A 23,444-nucleotide genomic window follows, 5' to 3' on the forward strand; every position below is an offset into this window, starting at 1 on the left:
CTCTCTCTCTCTCTCTCTCTCTCTCTCTCTCTCTCTCTCTCTCTCTCTCTCTCTCTCTCCCCCCCCCTCTCTTTCTCTGTCTCTGTCTCCTCTCTCTCTCTTCCTTTCTCTTCCTCTCTTTCCCTTTTCCCCCAATCTATATCTTCACCAGTGTCCACGTCATGCTGATAAATGGTCTCCCAGTGGACATTAGACTTCATTGTAGTTAAATGGTTTAAAACTGCAGAGGAAACATTTCACAAACATTTCACTGATTATTTTCATCTTTAATAAATTCCCATCTGTTCTGTTTTTTTCAGGTAACAACAGAAAACAAACCTCCATTTAATAACTGAGAGTTTATTTACTATTGTTTTTTTGCTCTCTGTTGAATATACATTACATAATGAATTACAATTATTTATGTTAACTCATTACATTCTGTATTGACAGGTCTGATTCTGCACTGTCAGAAATGACAATCATAGCATAATAAAACATCTCTTGTGCTTACAAAAACACACATGGTACAGATTGATAGTTTAGAATCTGCATTTCTACACAATTACCCCACTCATTTCAATGATCTATGAGTCTGAAATGATCCATATATATTTACAGCATGTTTTTGGCTGGTATTATCTGTGACGTCTGATTGATAACAATCAGTAAACATCTGTTCTCAGTGCAGAGTAATCCCAAAGCAATCATTTACTCTGATCAGGAATATGAAGAGCTGTTGTATTGGTAGTCTTCTTAAACAGGCAGCAGGGGGCGCAGTTCACATTGTGTGACTTTGACACAGAGGGTTTGATATTGTAATGTTTATAATAACCTTTTTTTATCAGGTTGAGTTGCATTGCTGTAACTGTGACAGCAGAACTCTGCTTCATCTCTGCAGCTGTGATCAGATAACACCACCTCTCCTCTCTGATCGCTGTGTGTGTGTGTGTGTGTGTCTCAGGGAAGGATGATGTCCTGGACGTTGAGATCGACTCGTATATCCACTGCATCAGCGCGTTTGTGAAGCTGGCGCAGAGCGAGTACGCTTTACTGACCGAGATCATTCCAGAGCACCACCAGAAAAAGACCTTCGACTCGCTCATACAGGTCAGTCACACACAGCCCAGACACGTCCATCATTGTGTAGTGCTGGATTCACCTAATCAACTGGGATACAGTTCAGTAAAGCACTCAATGGGCCTAATATACTCAATAATAAGTCTTTTCTTAAAAGTTCTTAAAGAAATTATCTTACAGAAAAACACTTATGTTAATTGTATAATATCATACAGCACAGTTATGGAATAACTAATATAGAATAATCAAAGCTCATTGTGATCTCATTGTTCGAGAAGCGTCTGGCTGCAGACCTGCACTCTCAGCCTGACATGCACTGCCAGCCTAGTGATGGAGTCAGTGCTGCTCTGCCACCACAGTGTTTTTGTCAGTTTTATGAGGGAAAACGATGAAACATGAACTGCTGGGCAACAAGAGCTACACTGAACGTATATTAACGTTGCCATACCGATAATAAGGTTTGACCGAGAGTGCGTCTGTCTCAGAGCGCGTCTGACCGAGAGCGCGTCTGTCTCAGAGCGCGTCTGACCGAGAGTGCGTCTGTCTGAGAGCGCGTCTGTCTGAGAGCGCGTCTATCTGAGAGCGCGTCTGTCTCAGAGTGCGTCTGACCGAGAGTGCGTCTGACCGAGAGTGCGTCTGACCGAGAGTGCGTCTGTCTCAGAGTGCATCTGTCTCAGAGCGCGTCTGACCGAGAGCGCGTCTGTCTCAGAGTGCGTCTGTCTGAGAGTGCGTCTGACCGAGAGTGCGTCTGTCTCAGAGTGCATCTGTCTCAGAGTGCGTCTGACCAAGAGTGCGTCTGTCTCAGAGCGCGTCTGTCTCAGAGCGCGTCTGTCTCAGAGCGCGTCTGTCCGAGAGCGCGTCTGTCTCAGAGCGCGTCTGACCGAGAGCGCGTCTGTTCGAGAGCGCGTCTGACCGAGAGCGCTTCTGTCTGAGAGCGCGTCTATCTCAGAGTGCGTCTGTCTGAGAGGGCATGTCTGCAGCCAGACTCTTTTGCATTGTCCTGACACTCTGTGGTCTCTCCCTGCAGGAGGCGTTGGATAACCTGATGCTGGACGGGGACAGTATCGTCACAGCCGCTCGCAGAGCCATCATGAGACACGATTACTCAGCCGTTCTCACCATCTTCCCCATCCTCCGCCACCTCAAACAGACCAAACCGGACTTCGACTCCACACTGCAGGTGAGAGAGAGAGAGAGAGAGTAAAGCAGGGGTCATCAGATCGACGTACATGAACATGAAGTAGAGTGGATTCTCTAGCAGTCCTGTTATGCCTGAGGGCGCAACTTGGTGGCTGGTCAATAGATCAGAAAGTGAATATTTGTAGATTTTTTTAGGTTTGTTTACTGTTTCTGGTCTGAGTAGTGAGGTGACAGCATGGCTATTAAAGGGAAATTGGCCACGAAACAGAGAAAAATATGGATTTTTTTCCAGTTGAAACACTGTCACTGTGAAACAACTTAATCAGCCCCATAGTTCTTTTCTAAAGATGAATAAATTAAACCCAAAACTCATTAAAAGATCCACGAGAATGTTTATTTCCTGAAGGGAAAGGGGAACTCCACCAATTTTTCAGACATTCTGCATAATTAAATGGCTGAGATGTAAACAGAGTCGTTCAGAGTGGTTTGGTGTGAAACGCTCTGTTCTAGAGAAACTTACCGACTATCACCACCACTGTAAAGAAATCCGAGTCTGTGAGTTTCTCTAGAATAAACCATTTCACGTCCAACCACTCTGAACGTTTACATCGCAAGAACTAAATTATTCCGAAATATTGAAAAATTTGGTGGAATTCCCCTTTAAGAATAGACTTTACTGTTTAGTTTCATTTTATTTTTTATTTATGTAATTTGTATGTTATGAAAGATTTTCTTTGTAAAAATATTTTAAGATATTTTAAGTTTTTAAGACTTTTATCCCTTTTAAAATGATTTTCTATTGATTTTTCAGCTTTTTTAACAGACAGTAGCCAATGGCCATACAGTTTTAAAAGTGCTCATTAGATTATAAAAGCATGTTCAAGAGTTCAAATCATTTGGTGTGTCTTTGTTTTTGTCGTTATCTGGACTGATTAAAGCAATTAAATGATTAAAGAAATTAAATGATCAAGGCAATTAACGGTAGCCGTTGGCACCATTTACCGTTTATGTTGTTTCGTTTTTCCAGATATTTATAAGCAAGAAATTTAATATGACTGGACCTTGGCAAGCTTTAGCTGAATATCCCTGAGGGATGAAGAGACGTGCTTTCTTATCTACTGTTATTTACAAAAGAGTGAACAAGTGTGCTGCCGAATTCGGCCCTCAGTACGGCTGCCGCTGCTGTTTTGTGTAAATTCGATTTTTCACCAAACTGTTCCTTCAGAAAACCTTCAATGAGGTCTAAGAATAAAACCGCATCCAGTTTAGAGAGCAGTGCTCTGGATTGGCTGTGTTGTATGATGTCAGATCCTGTGGTCAATGGCTTTGTGTGACCACGTCTCGTCCTGTTGTGGTGTTGTGTAGGGCACAGCGGCCAGCACTAAGAACAAGCTGCCCACTCTGATCACCTCCATGGAGACGACAGGAGCTAAAGCGCTCGAGGAATTCGCCGACAGCATCAAGGTTCCCCACACTCACACGACGAGAGCAGGGCGGGCAGATATTAAAGCGCTGTAATAAACCAATAACCATAAATCTGCTTTTTCCTTTAGAACGATCCGGATAAGGAATACAACATGCCTAAAGACGGAACTGTCCATGAGCTCACCAGCAACGTGAGTCTGCTCCTCTTTCGCTGCTGGTCTGTTTTATTTCTGTAAGACTCTTAACTTTTTGTTTGTTATCCTGGATGATTTAATTTTCTTTTTTTAATTAATGAGTTAGATTAGTATTGCTAAACACTGCTAGGGTTTCAGAGCGTACACTGCTCTTCAGTCTACATATGGAAACTAAGCTGCAAAAACAGCTTATTTTGTGTTGATTTAGTGACCAAAAAGTACTTACAAAGTGAAGGTTTTGCCTTAAACAGTGCTGTTATCATATGGTCATTATTATATGACCAATGGTTAAAAAGTTAATGAAATGACCACAGTAAACAGCGATGGGTGACCAAACGTTCTTCTCTTCATTCAGCCTTCCATGTACTCTAAAGGAACTACATTTCTTGGCGGAATACTTGCTCATGTTGATTATTATTAAGTATTATTATTATTATTGTAAAAATAAAAATTCTCTGAAATGTTTGTATTTTATTATATTTCATACAGCAGTTATAATGGGCTGTAAGATGCTTTACAGACTGGCTGGAACAGAACAACGTTAATATTGATCTGGCAAAAACTGACAAAACTGAGCTAAACTTGATATTGTGGCAGTTTTAATGGCTCAGTCTGATTTGGTCAGACTCTGAAGATCAGACTACACGTTTGGCGAATGGTGTTGGGTTCATTTCTGGCTGATTCCAGGTTGTTTAGCTGCTCTTCTGTCACAGCTGCCGACTGAAAAGCTGCTCAGTGGTGATGACAGTTTGGGAATTTAGTGTAAGGAGCTGGAGAACGAACTGCCGGCTGTGCAGCGAGTGGGCGGAGCTCGTTACTCTGCTTGTTAAGGAACTCTAATTTGGTGAAGGAACTGCGAACATTAAAACATATTAAACGCCGCGTTCACGGCCCAGTTTATTAATTTATTACTGTATTTATTTAACTGTTGTATTAAAGCAGTAGAACACTCGAGGAGTGTGTTATCGCCAATATTTCGCAATAACACACTCCCTCTCGCCTTTTTTTCAAAGCAGTGAGCCACTTGAGGCCGTGCATTACAGTGATTTTATCATGGGAAAGGGAGTTTCAGGCACTCCGCTATGGCCTTAAGTGTCTTAATGCTGTAGTATATTAATTATGGCTGCTTTTAGTGCACAAATCCATGCTAACATTATAAATGGAACTGGGGGGTTAAATGAAAGAACAATATACTATATGGGCCCTTTAAGTGGCCTGAAATCTAACTTATTCCTTTTTTATTTATCCCTCTTGATTTCTCTCGTTTTCCTAGGCGATCCTGTTCCTGCAGCAGCTGCTGGATTTCCAGGAGACAGCAGGAGCCATGCTGGCCTCTCAGGGTAAAAACATCATCCCTTCATTCTCAAACTGATGGTCAGTCAGGCTGTGTAGGTGTCGTTATGTATCCAGTATAATTGTTTCAGTAGAAAATATTAGACTGGATACTTAATGCAGCGATGAGTTACATATCATGATTTGAACCATATTCATACAGCCGTGCAGCCGTTTCCATGGTCACCCATCCACAACTCCCATAACTGGCATTTTTACCTTCCTGTGAATCTCAAATGTCTCCCTACACCTTATGTAGTGCACTGTGTGGGTCACGAAATAATGATGTCTACACTGATTAGATGTCTGATTAATAATAATGACAATAATAATAATTAATTAATTAATAAGGAGAAGAAACCTTAGTATAATTATAAGTTAAATATAATATATGATTACTATATATGTTTATAGTAATATGTTAAAATTATAAATACAAATTACACATATATATTGTATTATAAAATAATTAATAAATATAGATATATATTTAATTTCATTAAGTAATTATTAACTATGTAATGATTATTTATATGGGGTGTTCATTATATTCTACACTGATTGTATGTCTAATTATTAATTACTTTGTATTAATGTTATATTAATTATTGATATAATAATTCAAATAAGTATAATGATAATGGGATAGGCTCCAGCACCCCACTGCGACCCAGAAGGATAAGCGGTTTAGATGATGTATGTATGTATGTATGTATGTATGTATGTATGTATAATGATAATTAATCATTTATGTCTTAGGCAGGACTTGGAGTGCCTAAAACACACAGCCTCAAGGGGCTAATTGCTTTAATTTATATATAAATTCTATTTCATATAATTATATATATTGTAACATTAGTATAATTAGTTAAATAATTATACATTATTGTATAATGTAACAATTATTTCATATAATAACTTGATTTTATATCTAAATTATAGTTAGATATGTAAATAATCGCCCATCACTGTAATTACATCACTGAATTTGGGATTTTATAGGGTGGACGACGTTTTTAACCTTTAGTGCACTATTTGGGTGTGGAGGCCACAGTTTCGTGACTTATATGGATGATTTTGCTGAACTGGTTCAAAGTCAGAGCTGAAACACATTTGGGGCTTTTAACTGATCTTAGAGTTTTGCTGTGAGTGACCCTAAACCTTAATTATGTTTATTTTATTAAAACTAATGATTGAACACTCTTTTCTGTCACTACCACAACAATCATAACTCTACCCAAACTTTACCAAATGTTTCAGTAGTGACCGTTTTAGCTCATTTTGAGCAGAACTCAAAAATAGTCAGTACATGACCAGCAAACACAGCTTTGAACAGCTGTACAAACACAAACTCATCATATTTTGATTAAAACACAAAAAAAACTTACTTAAATCCAGAAAAAGTGTGTTACGGTAGAGACAATTTTTAATGTTCCACACTGACTTTTAGATTAACAGATTAACTGCTCACCATGTGGCCATGAGGGACGGGGCTGCAGCCTCACTTCCTGCTCTAAAGTGCAGGGCGTGGCTAAAATAAGGCTCCGCTGTAATCAGACTTTCGATTATCTCGTCCAGCCCTCTGTTTCTCATTCTGCCATGAATCCTGACTGAATAGGACATGAAGGCAGTCCTTCATTTTGGTCCATCTTTTTCCTCGCTCTTTCTCCTCCGTGTCACTTCCTCCTGCATTCCTTTCTCCGTTTCACTGCCTGTGGTCCGGATGAAGCTGCTCCGCTCCAGAGGGAACGCAAAAACTGACTAGAATTCCCAGAAACACTTGGAATATCTGTTCCTAAAGTGCAGCACGAGCAGCTTCAGCCTCCAGACCTTTGCCTGTCGTCTTGCATGTGCTTTTGCCAGACCTTTATCGCACCCCTCCGTCCTGCAGAGGGAGCCGCTGCTCAGTTTTTTCAACGGACTCTCGTTTAATTACATTGTTCTTTAGCAAACCTTCTTATCTGTAAGGACATAGACGTATTTACAAGGAACACAAGGGCTGTACAACTTCACCACCTTTTGAAATCGTTTTGGATGTTAGTGTAAATAGATGTTTATCCTCGCAAATTCATTTAAAGCAGATGGTCAGTTACAGACTTGGGCACTCCTGGTCAAATTCTCTACAGAGAACACTTCTGCACATTTTAATGCACAATTACTGTTTATTTACTGATTTTAACATAGTAGAAAAAATGAAATAAAATGTGGTCTATGCAGAAGTTTGTTTTATTTCTATATGTTAAATTTAGTAAATAAATAGAAATTATGCACCAAAATTGGCAGAAAAATGTCATATTTAAGATGCAGTAACTTATTTGCAATTAGATCAGGGTTCCCATACTTTTGCATATGGCCATGTAATGTGACTTGTTGAGGTAATGTATTTAATCTGAGCCAGTGTTGTCTTACAGTCACAGAAGGTATTCTTATAATCTGGTATTTGGATGTTACTTGAGTGTTTCACCAGTTTACACAGCTCCTTATTTGCATATTTAACATAACTAGACACATTTCTCTATGTACTTTGGCACTGAGGAAGCATGAAAAACTGGACATGAAATACAGAAATTAAAATTAAAAAGTACATTATAATTAAATATTGAATGTTATTAATGGGGGGGGGCACTGAATAAGTAAGTATTTAGGGCCCTTAGAAAGATTGAAAATGAAGTTTCCTCCCAAAGTGCTGTATTTCCATCTGTGACTACAAAACTACATTTTTATTTCTCTAATTAAGGGGGTATTAATAATAATATGTCATTGATATTACTTATATGTTGAAAGCCACTTATGATGGTGGAAAAAAAAAGAAAATTCTTGAAAGTCTGTAATGCATTTTGGATCAAAACTTGGATCAGAATATTGCATGATATTCAGCCTGGTCTGTATATCTCAGACTGGGCTGCCCGAAGTGAGGTTGTTTGATTTGGCCCACCAGAAAGTTAATCTAACCCCACCCCCTCTTACAAATGTACTATTTAAGTGTTATAAAATACATAAAAACTTGATTTGGGTCATTCTACAGAAACGTCCACTTCTCTGTCTCTCTATAGGAGTCACTGGTGTTACTGATCCTCATTGGTGTTACACATAATAAAGGAACACCAGAGACATTTTTAATGAACAATGCATTTTACAGAATAACTGCTACAGAGCGTCAAACCACATGTTGTCAATCATGGAAGATCCACTAAAATATGGAATTTAATCCATTTGTGTTCTATTTTTTCACAACTACCTCAGAATAAAGTCGGTCACACCAGTGACTTCAGCTAAAAGCTTCGTATGAAATCATGAGCTAAATGAGAAAATCTCTGATAACTGAAAGACACAGTGGACTCACCATGTGCTTTTCTTCATAGATCCTCAGAAAACAGGTAAAAGGAAGTCGAGTGATGTCATCAGTGTGACTTTTATTTCAAAATAAGAGATTTTTTGTTACGCGGTAACACCAGTGACACGACTCCTGGGGACTTTCATTATATATTTTATAATGTTTATTTGGCATTTGTTTCCTTTATGTTATTTAATGTATATATTTCAGAGTCATGTATAGATTATTGTAGTTAAAATTGCAAAAAAAATGTTTTATTCTCCAAAATACGGCCTCAGCCTTCACACATGACTGTGAGGACGAGCTCTTCTGTGGTGCTTGGAATTCTAGATAATTGATTTAAAAACCAATATTGCCAAATCCATGGCTGAAGGAGGTGTAATTGTTAAAATAACTTATTGTTTTATTTGGAAATGTAAATAAATTGTAACCCTGACATGTTTTTAAGTGTAATATCTGTATCTTGGCCCTCTGCCCATCACAGACATTGCGCTTTCTGACCCATAATGAGTTGGTGTGGGTTTGTTAGAGCAGGAAAAGCACTGAACTGCAGTACTGTGTTGTCCATCACTGCTGTACAGAACCCCCCCACCTCATTTCTCTGTTTTTTCCATCCCCCACTCACGCTGCCTGGCTCTGACTGGTTATGCTTACTCTGCACTAACAAGACTTTTCTAACCTCTTGCACTTTTGCTTCTTTCTCTCTTTCTCTTCTCTTTTCTGCTTCGCCTCTGCTTTGTAGTACTCGGGGACACTTACAATATTCCTTTAGACCCCCGAGGTAAGCACAAGAACAGGGTGGGGTGGGGTGGGGTGGGGTGGGTGCGGGGTGCAGAACCAACTGCCCTCTCTCCTCTCTTTCTGAACTGGTTTCAGTCTCTTTAAACTGGTTACTCTCTGTCTCAATCTCATGACTAATGGCTGGATTGTATGGTCATCTCAAGTTCTGCCTGTACCTGTTTCTCTCTCTCTCTCTCTCTCTCTCTCTCTCTCTCTCTCTCTCTCTCTCTCTGATTCTTATACACACATCCACATCACACTGCTGTTCACTTTTAGAGGGAGTTAAACTAATAATAACTGCTATTATCCTGGTTTCTTATGGAGAGCGACTCTTAGCCCTGATCACAGCTGTATAAACTCACTCATGTTCAGATACCACTTTACATCGAAACTAGTGCACAGAGGCTGCACTGAACTCATAAGCAGCCAGCATTCTGAAGCAGCATCTACATTACAGATCTAAGAGCAGTTGAATCACTGCACTTACAGTTAACCCAATTCTAGCCCGACAAAATTCTGAACAAAATTCTGAAAAAGTCTGAACCGACTGTAGCCCACGGAATTCTGTCTGAACCGACTGTAGCCCACAAAATTCTGTCTGAACTCGACTGTAGCCCCACAAAATTCTGTCTGAACTCGACTGTAGCCCACGGAATTCTGTCTGAACTCGACTGTAGCCCCACAAAATTCTGTCTGAACTCGACTGTAGCCCCACAAAATTCTGTCTGAACTCGACTGTAGCCCCACAAAATTCTGTTTGAACTCGACTGTAGCCCACAAAATTCTGTCTGAACCGACTGTAGCCCACAAAATTCTGTCTGAACTCGACTGTAGCCCACAAAATTCTGTCTGAACCGACTGTAGCCCACAAAATTCAGTCTGAACTCGACTGTAGCCCACAAAATTCTGTCTGAACTCGACTGTAGCCCACAAAATTCAGTCTGAACTGACTGTAGCCCACAAAATTCTGTCTGAACCGACTGTAGCCCCACAAAATTCAGTCTGAACTGACTGTAGCCCACAAAATTCTGTCTGAACTCGACTGTAGCCCCACAAAATTCTGTCTGAACCGACTGTCGCCCACAAAATTCTGTCTGAACTCGACTGTAGCCCCACAAAATTCTGTCTGAACCGACTGTCGCCCACAAAATTCTGTCTGAACCGACTGTAGCCCACGGAATTCTGTCTGAACCGACTGTAGCCCACAAAATTCTGTCTGAACCGACTGTAGCCCCACAAAATTCTGTCTGAACTCGACTGTAGCCCACAAAATTCTGTCTGAACTGACTGTAGCCCACAAAATTCTGTCTGAACTTGACTGTCGCCCACAGAAGTCTGTCTGAAGTGTGACTAGGATCAGTGGCCAGTTGCACCAGCTGTGCGTAAGTTCAAACTTAGGCTAGTTGTAATGCAAGTATTTACTAAGTTCAGGTTTATGTATTACTAAATCAGAACAGGTTGCACCACAAACTAGTTTTAACGTTGAGCTAGTGAGCAGGTGTAAGTGTTGGGGAAACCACATAGAGAGCACAAAAAAGACTAAAAACAACTTTTTTTGGTGAACTAAGCTATAAATCCTCAACGTGATACGCTGTGATTTTACTTACAGCACTAATCACCAGCCTGGTTTAACTCTGAGCATAAAGATAAACATCCACAGCTCCAGCTCAGTGAGACTCAGCAGCTGCACAAACGGCTAAACTGAGGCTGCTGTTGTGTCGGTTGTCCAGAAACTGGCGTTTAAAAAGCTGCATATTTGGTTTCTTAGTGAAATATTAAAGAATAAACCGACGGCGGCTGTAGATGATCAGCTTTATTCAGTTTAACCTGCACACACTGTTCTCTTCCATGCTGGATGTTTTTTCCATTGAAAAAGCTGCCTTTGTGTTTCCATGGCAGCAGGTTTAATGATCATGTTATCTCCATGTTAAAGTGACGTATGCGTTAGTTAGTTGTTACTAGTTAATACATGACTTACGGATTTGTGGTGCAACCAAATTTACTAAAAGGATAGTTTGAAACTAACTAGTGAAACTGAGGACTCAGTAAAGACTTTACACACAAACTTAAGTATAAACTTACACACTTGGTGCAGCCCAGTCCAGGTCTGTGACTGAGGGGTCAAAGTTTAATTAATTCGAACATTCAGTGCAGCCCAACACTTCCAGCCAGCAGTATAACAGTCTCACTTAATGTAAATGCTGAATTGGAGTGAATTTGAGTGCAGAACTCCTACATCACTGCCGCACCCCAACACACACTGATCTCATCTGCTAAATGATGGACTACTCTGACCATAATGCACACTCTGCCCAAACCTTCTACTGTCTCTCCCTTTACTTGTACACATATTCCATTTTCTCTTTGTAGTGGGATTGAAGAGAAGTGCAGCTATTTCTGAAATAATTTCTATTGTCACTGTAATGGTATCCCAGATGGTTGAGGCTGTAATTATCTGGAAGGACAGAATGGAGGAATATAGAGCAGCAGGCACTCAGATACACCTTAAAAACACTTAGACGTTACTGTAAGGAATCAACAGTCTAGCCTTTCACATGCAGAAGAAAAACATACTTTGAAATTAATGCACTCTAAATTGATTTTGGTGGATTTTCAGTTTTTATGTGATTGATTGATTCTCATTAGGTGGAATAGGAAGAAAAAGTGCTGCTTGTGCTGCTTGTGTCCAGACGTTGGGCCTGTAGCGTACCTGACGTCACAGCCCTCAGTAGCCACATTTACATGCAGCCTGATAATCCGTTAATAATCCGACTAATAGCTCATTTGGAATAGAATACGTCCATGTAAACACCTCAGTCGGAATGGTCTAGTCTGACTGAGGCCATTTAGAATACAGTTTCTATCCGATTGATCGAGGTGGGTAATCCTGTAAATAATCCATTAAATAGAAGAATAATATCCGTGTAAACGCCTGTATCTGATTACATTCCCTATCAGAAAGTTTAAGTCCGTTCTGATCATGTTCGTCGCGTCATAGTGAAAGTTTATACCGTTCAACATGGCGGAGCAGAAACTGGTCTGCAGAGGAGACGAAGTTTATGCTCTGATCTTTAAAAGACGGCGGTGGGACGGACGTCCAGCTTATGTGTCTCAGAACACGACGTCTTCCTCTTGGCCTTCTCTAATAAGAACATGTGAAGGACGTTTTCCTGAGTCTGACATCATTTTAAAGCAATTAAAAACACAAGCGCTGCTCACTGCTGCTCATCTCACTCCGACTGGACTCACGTGATGCTAGTTGTCATGGGAATGTCTACACTAAGCGGTTCTCTACGCATGCGTATAATTTTGGATCTGATTACTTGTAGTGAGCATGTAAATGGAGATTTTTATTTTTGTTGAGTAGAGTGAGAATAAACACCTCAGTCTTCATCTATAATCAGAATGTTTTCAATCAGATTGGAGAAAATCTTTGCATGTAAACACAGCCATACATAGTGTTGAGGGCCTGATCTCTTTAGACTGAAGTAGAAGTGTGCAGCGTGCCAGAGAGGTGGAGTGCATGTGTTTTTTAATGTATGTTCTTGTTTAATTTGGCTGAGTTGCTCCTTTTCTTTCCAGAGACCAGCTCATCTGCCAGCAGCTACAGCTCCGAGTTCAGCCGCCGACTCCTCAGCACCTACATCTGTAAGAGACACAGATTCTGTAAATGCTGTCTTGTCGTAGGAGTTAAAGAAGCACAAAGTGAAAATGTTACGTAGTATGTGTGCAATATTGTGTAGCATAGCTTTAAATCCCTCATCATTTTAACAGAATTCACAATTTAATATCAGTTTCATGTGTTTATTCATCAGTGATCTACTACAATACCCAGTATGCATCATACAAATACATAATACAGCCATTGGGAATCCCTGGGGTGTCAACTAATTGTTGAGTGTTCATATTCTGTAATGCACCAGTTCGCGATTTTATATCTTTTTCATTAGTGAGGCACTGTAAGTAAAAACAGGTCAAACTGAAAGAAAGTGTTATTTATGTATAATTTGCCGTCTTATGCTTTTTAATTAACGCAATAATGCTGACAGTGCATCAAAGGTTATAATCAGCATGTTGGGGAAGAGAACTGAGAGAACCGGGAGCCATTTTACAGAAACTTCCTATGTTTTGCCTTAACTGAAGATCTGACGGGTCAAGAGATTTTTCACAGATTTGTAGTACAGAAGCGAATCTGATCTTGATTTAGAATCTTATCTTACAGCATCTTATCTCCAATTAGGAAATCTTAACCTGCTCGATCACAGTCGACAATCAACTGTCATGTCTGTTACCTAGCAACCGACCTTACGTGCACAGCTGAAACGTAAACACGTAATCAAAATAGTGAAGCTAGTTAGACAGCTAGGCAGTCAGGCAGTCAACCAAAACTAAAGTGTGATGAACTGTAAGTTGTGAATACTGTGAGAGCGCCCCCTGCTGTTTATCAGAGCATCACCGCTCCTCAGTTTCAGTCTCCATTTCCCAAACGCTTTAGCCGAGCGCGCTAACGTTACTCCTCCTAATAAACAGACACACGTTCAGCTCCGTCTCCTCATTATTCACTACCATCACTGTAATATTTCATCATCAACATTAACACACGAGGGTGATCAGAGGGGCGGTGGAGATCGAGTCTGCAGCGTCTGAGATCTTTAAAACGCAGAGTTAGAAAAGAAAATCATCTCACAGTGAAAGCAGCGTTTTACAGTAGGAATAAATGGAGCTCATTATGCTGGTAGTGAACTATGCTGCTGACACAGCTGCCTAAAAACCATAGAAACGGACCTTAAACAGAAGTGAGGACCCTGTTGGGGTTCATCCTAAAGTTAGCGCCTTTTATCTCATCTTTATCAAGATAAGCTCTGAACTCTTTGACACCCTGTTCATACTACGCCCAACAGTCGCACATGCTTATGTAAATGTTTGCTGTTTTTAGGTAAAGTGCTGGGAAATCTGCAGCTGAATCTGCTGAGTAAGTCAAAAGTCTACGAGGATCAGGCTCTGAGCGCCATCTTCCTCCACAACAACTACAACTACATCCTCAAATCTCTGGAAAAGTGAGTAACCGTCTATACCGTCCGTTTATCTCACATAAACTTCATATAGATGACATAAAGAGATCAACAACAAAATCCTGACTAGCTGCCATGACTGTTGCTGGCTTTCTCACCAGGTTGTGTAGCTCTATATGAAGAGGAGGAGACGCCTGTACACAACATTAACCGAATCAAGGGATTTCAGTCAGCCTGTCAAAGAGTTATTGAAACTAGATTGATTGATTTGTTTATAGGCCTAGATTGTATAGCGTCACAATTACAGCCTGTAGTCCATCTCTTTCTCTGCATACTTTGTTAGCCCCCTTTTACCCTGTTCTCCAGTGGTCAGGACCCCCATGGACCCTCACAGAGCAGGTACTATTTGTGTGGTGGATCATTCTCAGCACTGCAGTGACACTGACATGGTGGTGGTGTGTTAGTGTGTGCTGTGCTGGTCTGAGTGGATCAGACACAGCAGTGCTGCTGGAGTTTTTAAACACTGTGTCCACTCACTGTCCACTCTATTAGACACTCCTACCTTGTCGGTCCACCTTGTAGATGTAAAGTCAGAGACGATAGCTCATCTGCTGCTGCACAGTTTGTGTTGGTCATCCTCTAGTCCTTCATCAGTGGTCACAGGATGCTGCCCACAGTACACTGTTGGCTGGATATTTTTGGTTGGTGGACTATTCTCAGTCCAGCAGCGACACTGAGGTGTTCAAAAACTCCAGCAGCACTGCTGTGTCTGATCCACTCAGACCAGCGCAACACACACTAACACACCACCACCACGTCAGTGTTACTGCAGTGCTGAGAATGATCCACCACCCAAATAGTACCTGCTCGTGTGGGTCCATGGGGGTCCTGAGCACTGAAGAACAGGGTAAAAGGGGGCTAACAAAGTATCAGAGAAACAGATGGACTACAGTCTGTAACTGTAGAACTACAAAGTGCACCTATATAGTAAGTAGAGCTGATAAAATGGACAATGAGCGTAGAAACAAGGAGGTGGTCAGAATGTTATGGCTGATCGGTGTACAATCTGTACCAGCTATAAAAATCAATAAATTTAGTTTGAACTCTTTGACAGGTTGACTGAAATCCCTTGACTGTGTTACTGTTGTGAACAGGCATCTCCTCCTCTAGAGCTACATCACCTGGTGAGCAAGCCAGCAACAGTCACAGCAGCTAGTTAGGATTTTATTACAGGCGTTTATATTGCGTGAAAATGCAACACGGTGCGGTTCTGGATTAACACGCCCACCGCGTCACATCTGGTGTGAGACAAGTGTAACTGGAGATGATAATAGTTTTTTCAAAATTAATTATAAGACATGCAAAAGTCACCTCAGCACATTATTTAAACCCACTTATCTTGGCATTAAATATGTTTGTGCTTGTAAAAAGTCACAAGACTTTGTGGTTTTTAGTAGTTGTACTTGATTTCTCCAGATTTCTCCTCGACACCTCCAGGCGTCACATGGCTTCATCGTATTCCATTAGCAGCACATTAGATTCAACATAATGAAGTATTAATTAGACAGAGCAGGTGTTGGATGACAACTGCTTCCATAAAAAAGAGGTTTGAAAAGGACCGAAATGAACACAGTGAACTATGTAAAATCAGCACTTATTGTATTAATGTTATTTGTATTTATTCCAAACAAACAACTGATTACTGGCCAAATAAATAGCTTATTTTGTCTAATTGTCTAAGGTATCTGAAACTTTTGAACAGTTCTCTAAATAGACCCAATGAAGACATGATACACATATTTAAAAGAAATCAAATGAATTTAATGGAAGAGATATTAGAGATCAAAGGAAAAAATAAAGGATGAATCCGTATTAAAGCATCAGCTGAGCTAAAGGAATGTTTTCCGCTGCTGTTTAAAACAGTGAGTGACTGATGAATATTTAGGGACAGAGAGTTTTGTGTCTCAGGTGGGTAATTTTGGGAATGTCTTAATAAAGCTGTACAAACTGCGTAGTTACAGTCTCTGTCGTACATTTATATATATATATGAGTGTTTTCAGTACGTGTTTTTGTTCCGTTCAGGTCAGAGCTGATCCAGCTTGTGGCCGTCACTCAGAAGAAGGCAGAGAGCTCCTATAGAGAACTAATTGAGCAGCAGATTCTGATTTACCAGCGCAGGTAACACACCTGCACTGTGTCACACCTGTATTGCACCATACAGATCACACCTGTAATACACCTGCATTGTATCACCCTTGTATCAAACATGCAGCGCATCACACTTCTATTCCACCTGCCACCTACATTGTAACTGTATTCTACTTGCAGTATATCACACCTGTGTTCCACCTGCAGTATATCATACCTGTGTTCCACCTGCAGCACGTCACATCTGTATACCACCTGCAGTATATCACACCTGTGTTCCACCTGCAGTATATCACACCTGTGTTCCACCTGCAGCATATCACACCTGTGTTCCACCTGCAGTATATCACACCTGTGTTCCACCTGCAGCATATCACACCTGTGTTCCACCTGCAGCACATCACATCTGTATACCACCTGCAGTATATCACACCTGTGTTCCACCTGCAGCATATCACACCTGTGTTCCACCTGCAGTATATCATACCTGTGTTCCACCTGCAGCACGTCACATCTGTATACCACCTGCAGTATATCACACCTGTGTTCCACCTGCAGTATATCATACCTGTGTTCCACCTGCAGCACGTCACATCTGTATACCACCTGCAGTATATCACACCTGTGTTCCACCTGCAGTATATCTCACCTGTGTTCCACCTGCAGTATATCACACCTGTGTTCCACCTGCAGCATATCACACCTGTGTTCCACCTGCAGTATATCACACCTGTGTTCCACCTGCAGCACGTCACATCTGTATACCACCTGCAGTATATCACACCTGTGTTCCACCTGCAGTATATCACACCTGTGTTCCACCTGCAGTATATCACACCTGTGTTCCACCTGCAGTATATCACACCTGTGTTCCACCTGCAGCATATCACACCTGTGTTCCACCTGCAGTATATCACTCCTGTGTTCCACCTACAGTATATCACACCTGTGTTCCACCTGCAGTATATCACTCCTGTGTTCCACCTACAGTATATCACACCTGTGTTATACCTGCAGAGCATCGATCCTCCTTCTTAACTTTATTATGACCTGGAAGAGTAAAGAAATTGTGAAATTGAGTCTGTAGGTCTAATAGATTCTCACTAACATTCATAACAGCTCAATCCTGAGCAAACAGAACTCACCACTGCTCTTTAAAGATGTCAGTGCACCTGTTTTGAAGATAAACATTTTATCATGTTAAGATTCATGATGTGTTGCAGTGAATGCAGTTTGCTGCTTTCCTTATATGTGCCCGTCATAAAACATCAGCAGCTGTCACTGCAGCACTTTACGTACAGAAACCTGTTTCAGAAAGATCTGCAGAAATGATTGCTTTACGGAGAGCTCTGTGTGATATGACCTCTGATCTCTGATGTGTTTACAGCTGGTTGAAGGTAACAGACCACCTGACTGAGCGCAACATGCCAGCACTTCAGCCTGGAAACAAGGTGAGACCACAGAACCACCTCATAACCTGCATTTCATACATGAGATGTTCAGCGATATTCTGACACCTCTGATGAATGGATTTACCTACTTTTCAGTGTCAGCTAGAAAGAAATGTAATAAAGTCTCAGTAGAAAAGCTTTGGCCAATAGAATGAGACGTGGTATAAAGCCCCCCAGCCTTGGGCTGTGGAGCAGGGGAACTGTGTTCTCTGGAGTGATGGAGCTCCTTCTAGTACCTTTGGGATGAGTTGGAGTGATCCAGAACTGACCAGCCTACATAAGTATCTGACCTCACTAATGCTCAATCAAATTCTCACAGCAATGTTCCGACATCTAGTGTAAAGCCTTCCCAGAACTATTAATCCCCTTGAGCAGGTGTCTGCAAACTTTTTTCTCATTGTGTGTCTTTTACTTAAAAACAAAGCCAATGATTTCTGAATAGTGTTTTTTGTACTGATATAGAATAAAACCCCATTTCCAAAAAAGTTGGGACGCTGTGCAGAATGTAAATAAAAATAGAATGCAATGATGTGCAAATCATGTAAACCATATTTTTAAGGAAAGTACTACAAAGACAACATATCAAATATTGAAACTGAGAAATTTTATTGTTTCTTGAAAAATATTTGCCCATTTTGAATTTGATGCCAGAAACACGTTCTAAAAAAGTTGGGACGGGGGCCTGTTTACCACTGAGTTTCATCACCCCTTCTTTTAACAACACTCTGTAAGCGTTTGGGAACTGAGGAGACACTGCTGTAGTTTAGAAAGTGAAATGTTTTCCTCTTCTTGTTTGATACAGGATTTCAGCTGCTCATCAGTTCAGGGGCTCATTTGTCGTATTTTTCATTTCATAATGAGCCAAATGTTTTCAGTGGTGACAGGTCTGGACTGCAGGCAGGTCAGTTTAGCACCTGGACTTTTTTAATACAGAGCAATGCTGCTGTAATACATGCAGAATGTGGTGTAACATTGTCTTGCTGAAATAATCAAGGCCTTCCCTGAAAAAGACGTCGTCTGGATGGCAGCATATGTTGCCAAAACATGTATGTATTATTCAGCATTAATGGTGCCTTCACAGATGTGCACGTCACCCATGCCATGTGCACTAATGCCCCCTATACCATCATGAATACTGGCTGTTGAACTGTGCACTGGTAACAGGCTGAGTGGTCTTTAGCCCAGAAGACACAGTGTCCATGATTTCCAAAAAGAATTTAAAATGTTGATTTGTTTGACCACATGACACTTTTCCACTTCCCCTCAGTCCATTTTAAATGAGCTCTGGCCCAGAGAAGGCAGCAGCGTTTCTGGATCCGGTTTATATATGTTTATATATAAAAAAAAAATTCTCAGTTTCAGCATTTGATTTGTTGTCTTTGTGCCATTTTCAATGAAATATCGGGTTTAATTTGCAATGATTTGCACATCATTGCGTTTTCTTTTTATTTACAGTTTGAACAGCGTCCAAACTTTTTCGGGAATGGGGTTGTAATATAGAAGCTGTAAATTGTTTGTTCTTGACTGTGAACTGTAATTATAAAGCTTCCAAAATGTTTGGAGTTCACAATGAAGTTAATAGAAACCAAATGAGTGTACAATCTTCTGATCGTGACTTTAGGATTTCCGCTGACTGATTTGTAAACACACAGTGTGTGACCTGAATTCGTTGTATTTCCAGCTTAAGGACAAGGAGCGGCAGGTGATCAAAGACAAATTTAAGGTAAGTGAAAACATTCTCACGTGTTTAACTGTGTAGTAGTGATGGGAGAAAACAGTTTTAGAAGCAGTTTAATATTAGGAATGTTCATCCTGTCTGATTTAGTTAATGAACAAATATCCGTTTAACCTCAGGTGAGGAGGGTTGGAGGGCTGGAGGCTTAGTCTTTTAGGCGATAGCTCTGGTGTTAAGAATCTTAAAAAATCAGTAGCACAAAAATGTTGTAGCAAGAATAGGAATACATTTGAAAACATGGCTTATTTGTTAAAAACCTGAGGAAAATCTATGGTTCCCATGCTGGATGAGTAACAGAGGCTGCCTCTTCAGATGAGCTGAAACTACAGCTAACTGGTTGCTAACCCTGGATGCTGATGAGGGTTTTTCCTCTGTGTCTGTATGGTAACTTGTTAATTTGTCAGAGAAATGTATTTCCGCTGTTTCTGGACCCGGATAACATCAGCTAGAGTAGATAGACTAGTTAGCAACAAAGCCGAGGCATCTCAACCGTCTTAGTTACGTTCAGACACTCGTGTTTTAGAGTGGCACACTGTAATACACACACTTACTCACTAATACGAGCAAAAACAGAACATTTTACAGTGACATTCCGTTGACTTATTGTGGTTAAATGTAACAAATATCTCAACTGAGATTTCAGTATTCAAATACTGGCACCTCAGTCGATTCACTGGGTGCAATAGTTTGGGTAAAAATACTGTTAATACACGGCGGCCAAAATATTGCTATTTTATGATTTATTTTTGAATATTTGAAGCCCTTTGTAAGTCTAATAGATTACACATTTATGTGTTATTCCACATGATGACATTGTTTCTTTGTAGTGAGAACAAAGCTTCTGTCAGTGACGTTATAGTGAACAGTTAGATGCCCTGCATGTGGTTCGATCCTATCATTCAGACTGGCATATTGCAACATCTTACCACAATAACTTTTTAGTTTTAACTGTGTTTATGTGCAGCATTTGAGTCCCACCCATGTTTTACATGTGTACTGCTGTATCAGGACCGTTTTAATGTTATAAATTTATGGTAACAATATAATACAGAGCATATTTCCAAATGAATAAATGCAAATGTGTAACATAAATAGACCAAATGAACCAAAAGAGCATCACAAAGGAGCTTAATTATATATAATATAATTGTATATAATTTTTTATATTTTTATTTATGAAAGATGGGACGTAATATCATTTGTTTAACACATTGGACACAAGGCAGAGTTCTGGACAAAAACATATGCAGTATGTGGTGTTTATGGAGAACAATGAATAGGATTGCAAATCTGGATTGCCATCACAAAAATACAACAAAAACATGCAACTATTGAAACATATAATATAATGCAGTATAATATAATAAAGTATAATATTAATATATATGTTGGTACATAAATAACCCAGAAGTCGTTAAGGGTGCCCACTGGTGGCCGTGTGGCCCTAAGCAGCTGCTTATGTCTCTTATTAGGTAGAGCCAGTCTGCACTGTTTGTATTTTTGCCTTACCTGCTGTGTTTTTGTGGGGTGCAGGGCTTTAACGATGGTCTGGAGGAGCTGTGTAAGATCCAGAAAGTTTGGGCCATTCCTGATAAGGAGCAGCGGGACGCTATCAGACAGGCTCAGAAGAGACTGGTGTCAGAGGCCTATAGGGCGTTCCTCCAGAGGTCAGAGAGCTCTCTTCGTTTCTTTCATGTTCTCTGCATGTGTACATATACAAGTACTATTTGTTTTTATATTGCAGTTGCTATTGGAGCTACAATTTTAATTGAAGCCTGTTTTAATGAAAGCCTCATCAAGGATGTTGTAAGTTTTAACTGGGGAAATTTTAACAAGATTTTTAATTTTAATAAGATTTTAACATTAGTATGAAATATTAAAATACAGAACAGGGGGAAAACAGGAGAAGCCATGGATCTGATTAACTAGATTGAGTCTCTGCAGCATCAGGAGGGTCAGTTTTTGCAGGTGAGGTTTGCACAGCATTGTACAGCGTGAAGCTTCATGGTGGTCAAACTGGTCCAGAAGGCTGGCGAGCAGTGGCATTCAATCAAGGCAGATGAAGCAACAGCGTCAGACGCAAAAGATGGGCAGCTGTTCAAAGAAACACACAGTTAGTTCTGTAAAGAGTGACTGATCACAGATTACAGTGTTAACAGAGCAGCGGAGACTCCGGCAGGTCTAGATATTACAGCCTAACTAAAACGGAGAAACCAGAAAGGTAACAGAGTCATGAGGCTCCCTGAGATGTCGGCGCCCCTCCACTCCACCGTCAGCAAACCTGAGTGAGTGAGTGAGGCAGCGGGGCGACAGCACCAACACTCCCAGTTTACCATAATACTCTATGACCATGAACCCCAAATCTGCACCTTTTATCTAACAGGGAAAACTAATTACCAAAGGCTCCACTAAACAAGTGGGTTTTTAGCCTAGACTTAAAGACTGAAGCTGTGTCTGAGTCCCAAACACTGACCAGAAGATTATTCCAAAGCTGGGGGGCTTTGTATTAGAAGGCTCTCCCCCCCCCGATGTAACTATGAATCCTAGGTACTAATAGTGAGCAGCACCTTGTGATCTAAGTAGGCGTGATGGTTCATAGTAGGAGAGAAGCTCACTCAGGTACTGAGGGACGAGGCCATTAAAATCTATTATATTCAGATGCGTATGTGCTGTTTCTGACAGGTGTGCAAATATTCCATTCACCAAAAACCCTGAGAAGTACCACAAATACTCAGCTGAGCAGGTGGAGGAGATGATCGAGAAGCTCTTCGACACGTCTGCCTGAGCCACGCCCACAACGCACCCAAACATCCTGCTGCACCTGCTCGGATTTCCTGCTTCTTCCTGCACTACACTTTTCTTCTTTTTGTATAAAATAATTCTGTAAATATCTCTAATGGAGTTCAACTTCAGAGTAAAATAAAGGGAATTATGTCGGACGTTCTTTGGAATGATGGGTTATTTTTTCTGCAAAAAAGCCTTAAAATATACTAAAATATACGGATCTGGTCGTTACAGGATGGTCACTTTACTCTGTTATGCTTTGCAGCATAACAGTTTTGACAGTCAGTCTCTACAAACCGGGTTTTTTTTTTTATTTATTCATTATTCACACCTGAGCAAGACATCAGAGTGACTTGTGGATTATTTGATGGTAAAAAAAATCAAAATTTGTGATTAATATGAGTGAAATTTGATCATTTCATTTCTTTTCTGACTGTAGGCTAGCAGAAGTGCCGAATTATCTGATTCCTGATCAGTCAAGCAGTTTTTAAATCATTCACAGTACTGTACAAAAGTCAGTACTGTCATTTCATTTATTTCATTTTCAGACAAAACTTTTTTCAGCATCAGGAAATAAACAGATATTTTACACAGAAGCCTCAACAGCTAAATCTAATCTCAGCTGTTCAGTGTTCAGTGAGTCACTCTTTCCCTTTATTCCAGCTTCCATTCTGTTCAGGAGACTCACTTTCAGTTCCTCAAAGAATCTGCAGACACACCTCCAAAGTTCAGTCTTAGAAGCTGGTTGATGATTTTCTGAAGTAATCAAACACATTCAGTGGTGTTGAGGTCTGGACTCTGGGGTGGTCAGTCCATCGTTCAGCTTCTTTGTTTGATGTGTCCGTCTCCTTTTCTCAGTGAGGTTCTTCTTGACAGCTACACATCCTTTCAGACCCACAGCGCTGAGTCGTCTTCTCACAGTGGAAGGATGGACAGAAACACCTGTGGATGTTTTCAGATCTGATCAGCTTGATTTTCTCCTCTCTCTCAGAGATGAAAGCTTTAAGTGCTGTTTATCTGATGGGGGCAGTTTTGGGGTCGACCAGCTC

General features: G+C 40.5%; 1 protein-coding gene across 11 annotated transcripts in view; it reads left to right on the plus strand.

The window, feature by feature from the left end:
* Window positions 1-22,554, plus strand: part of exoc7 (exocyst complex component 7) — a 42,647-nt gene extending 20,093 nt beyond the window's left edge. For 6 of the 11 annotated variants that reach the window (XM_036571888.1, XM_036571890.1, XM_036571897.1 and 3 more), the window contains 12 exons: window positions 944-1,089; window positions 2,087-2,239; window positions 3,565-3,663; window positions 3,753-3,815; window positions 5,092-5,158; window positions 12,847-12,912; window positions 14,201-14,321; window positions 16,360-16,455; window positions 17,813-17,876; window positions 19,558-19,599; window positions 21,145-21,278; window positions 22,294-22,554. In XM_036571888.1, the coding sequence (XP_036427781.1) occupies window positions 944-1,089; window positions 2,087-2,239; window positions 3,565-3,663; window positions 3,753-3,815; window positions 5,092-5,158; window positions 12,847-12,912; window positions 14,201-14,321; window positions 16,360-16,455; window positions 17,813-17,876; window positions 19,558-19,599; window positions 21,145-21,278; window positions 22,294-22,396 (1,154 nt within the window). In that variant the 3' untranslated portion in view covers window positions 22,397-22,554. Of the gene's footprint in view, window positions 1-943; window positions 1,090-2,086; window positions 2,240-3,564; window positions 3,664-3,752; window positions 3,816-5,091; window positions 5,159-9,226; window positions 9,266-12,846; window positions 12,913-14,200; window positions 14,322-16,359; window positions 16,456-17,812; window positions 17,877-19,557; window positions 19,600-21,144; window positions 21,279-22,293 lie in introns of all 11 variants that reach the window. The other 5 variants (XM_036571895.1, XM_036571886.1, XM_036571896.1 and 2 more) reach the window with 1 other exon arrangement.
* The last annotated feature ends 890 nt before the right edge of the window (window positions 22,555-23,444 follow it).

Source organism: Colossoma macropomum, unplaced genomic scaffold, assembly GCF_904425465.1.
Source record: "Colossoma macropomum unplaced genomic scaffold, Colossoma_macropomum, whole genome shotgun sequence".
Lineage (NCBI taxonomy): Eukaryota > Metazoa > Chordata > Actinopteri > Characiformes > Serrasalmidae > Colossoma > Colossoma macropomum.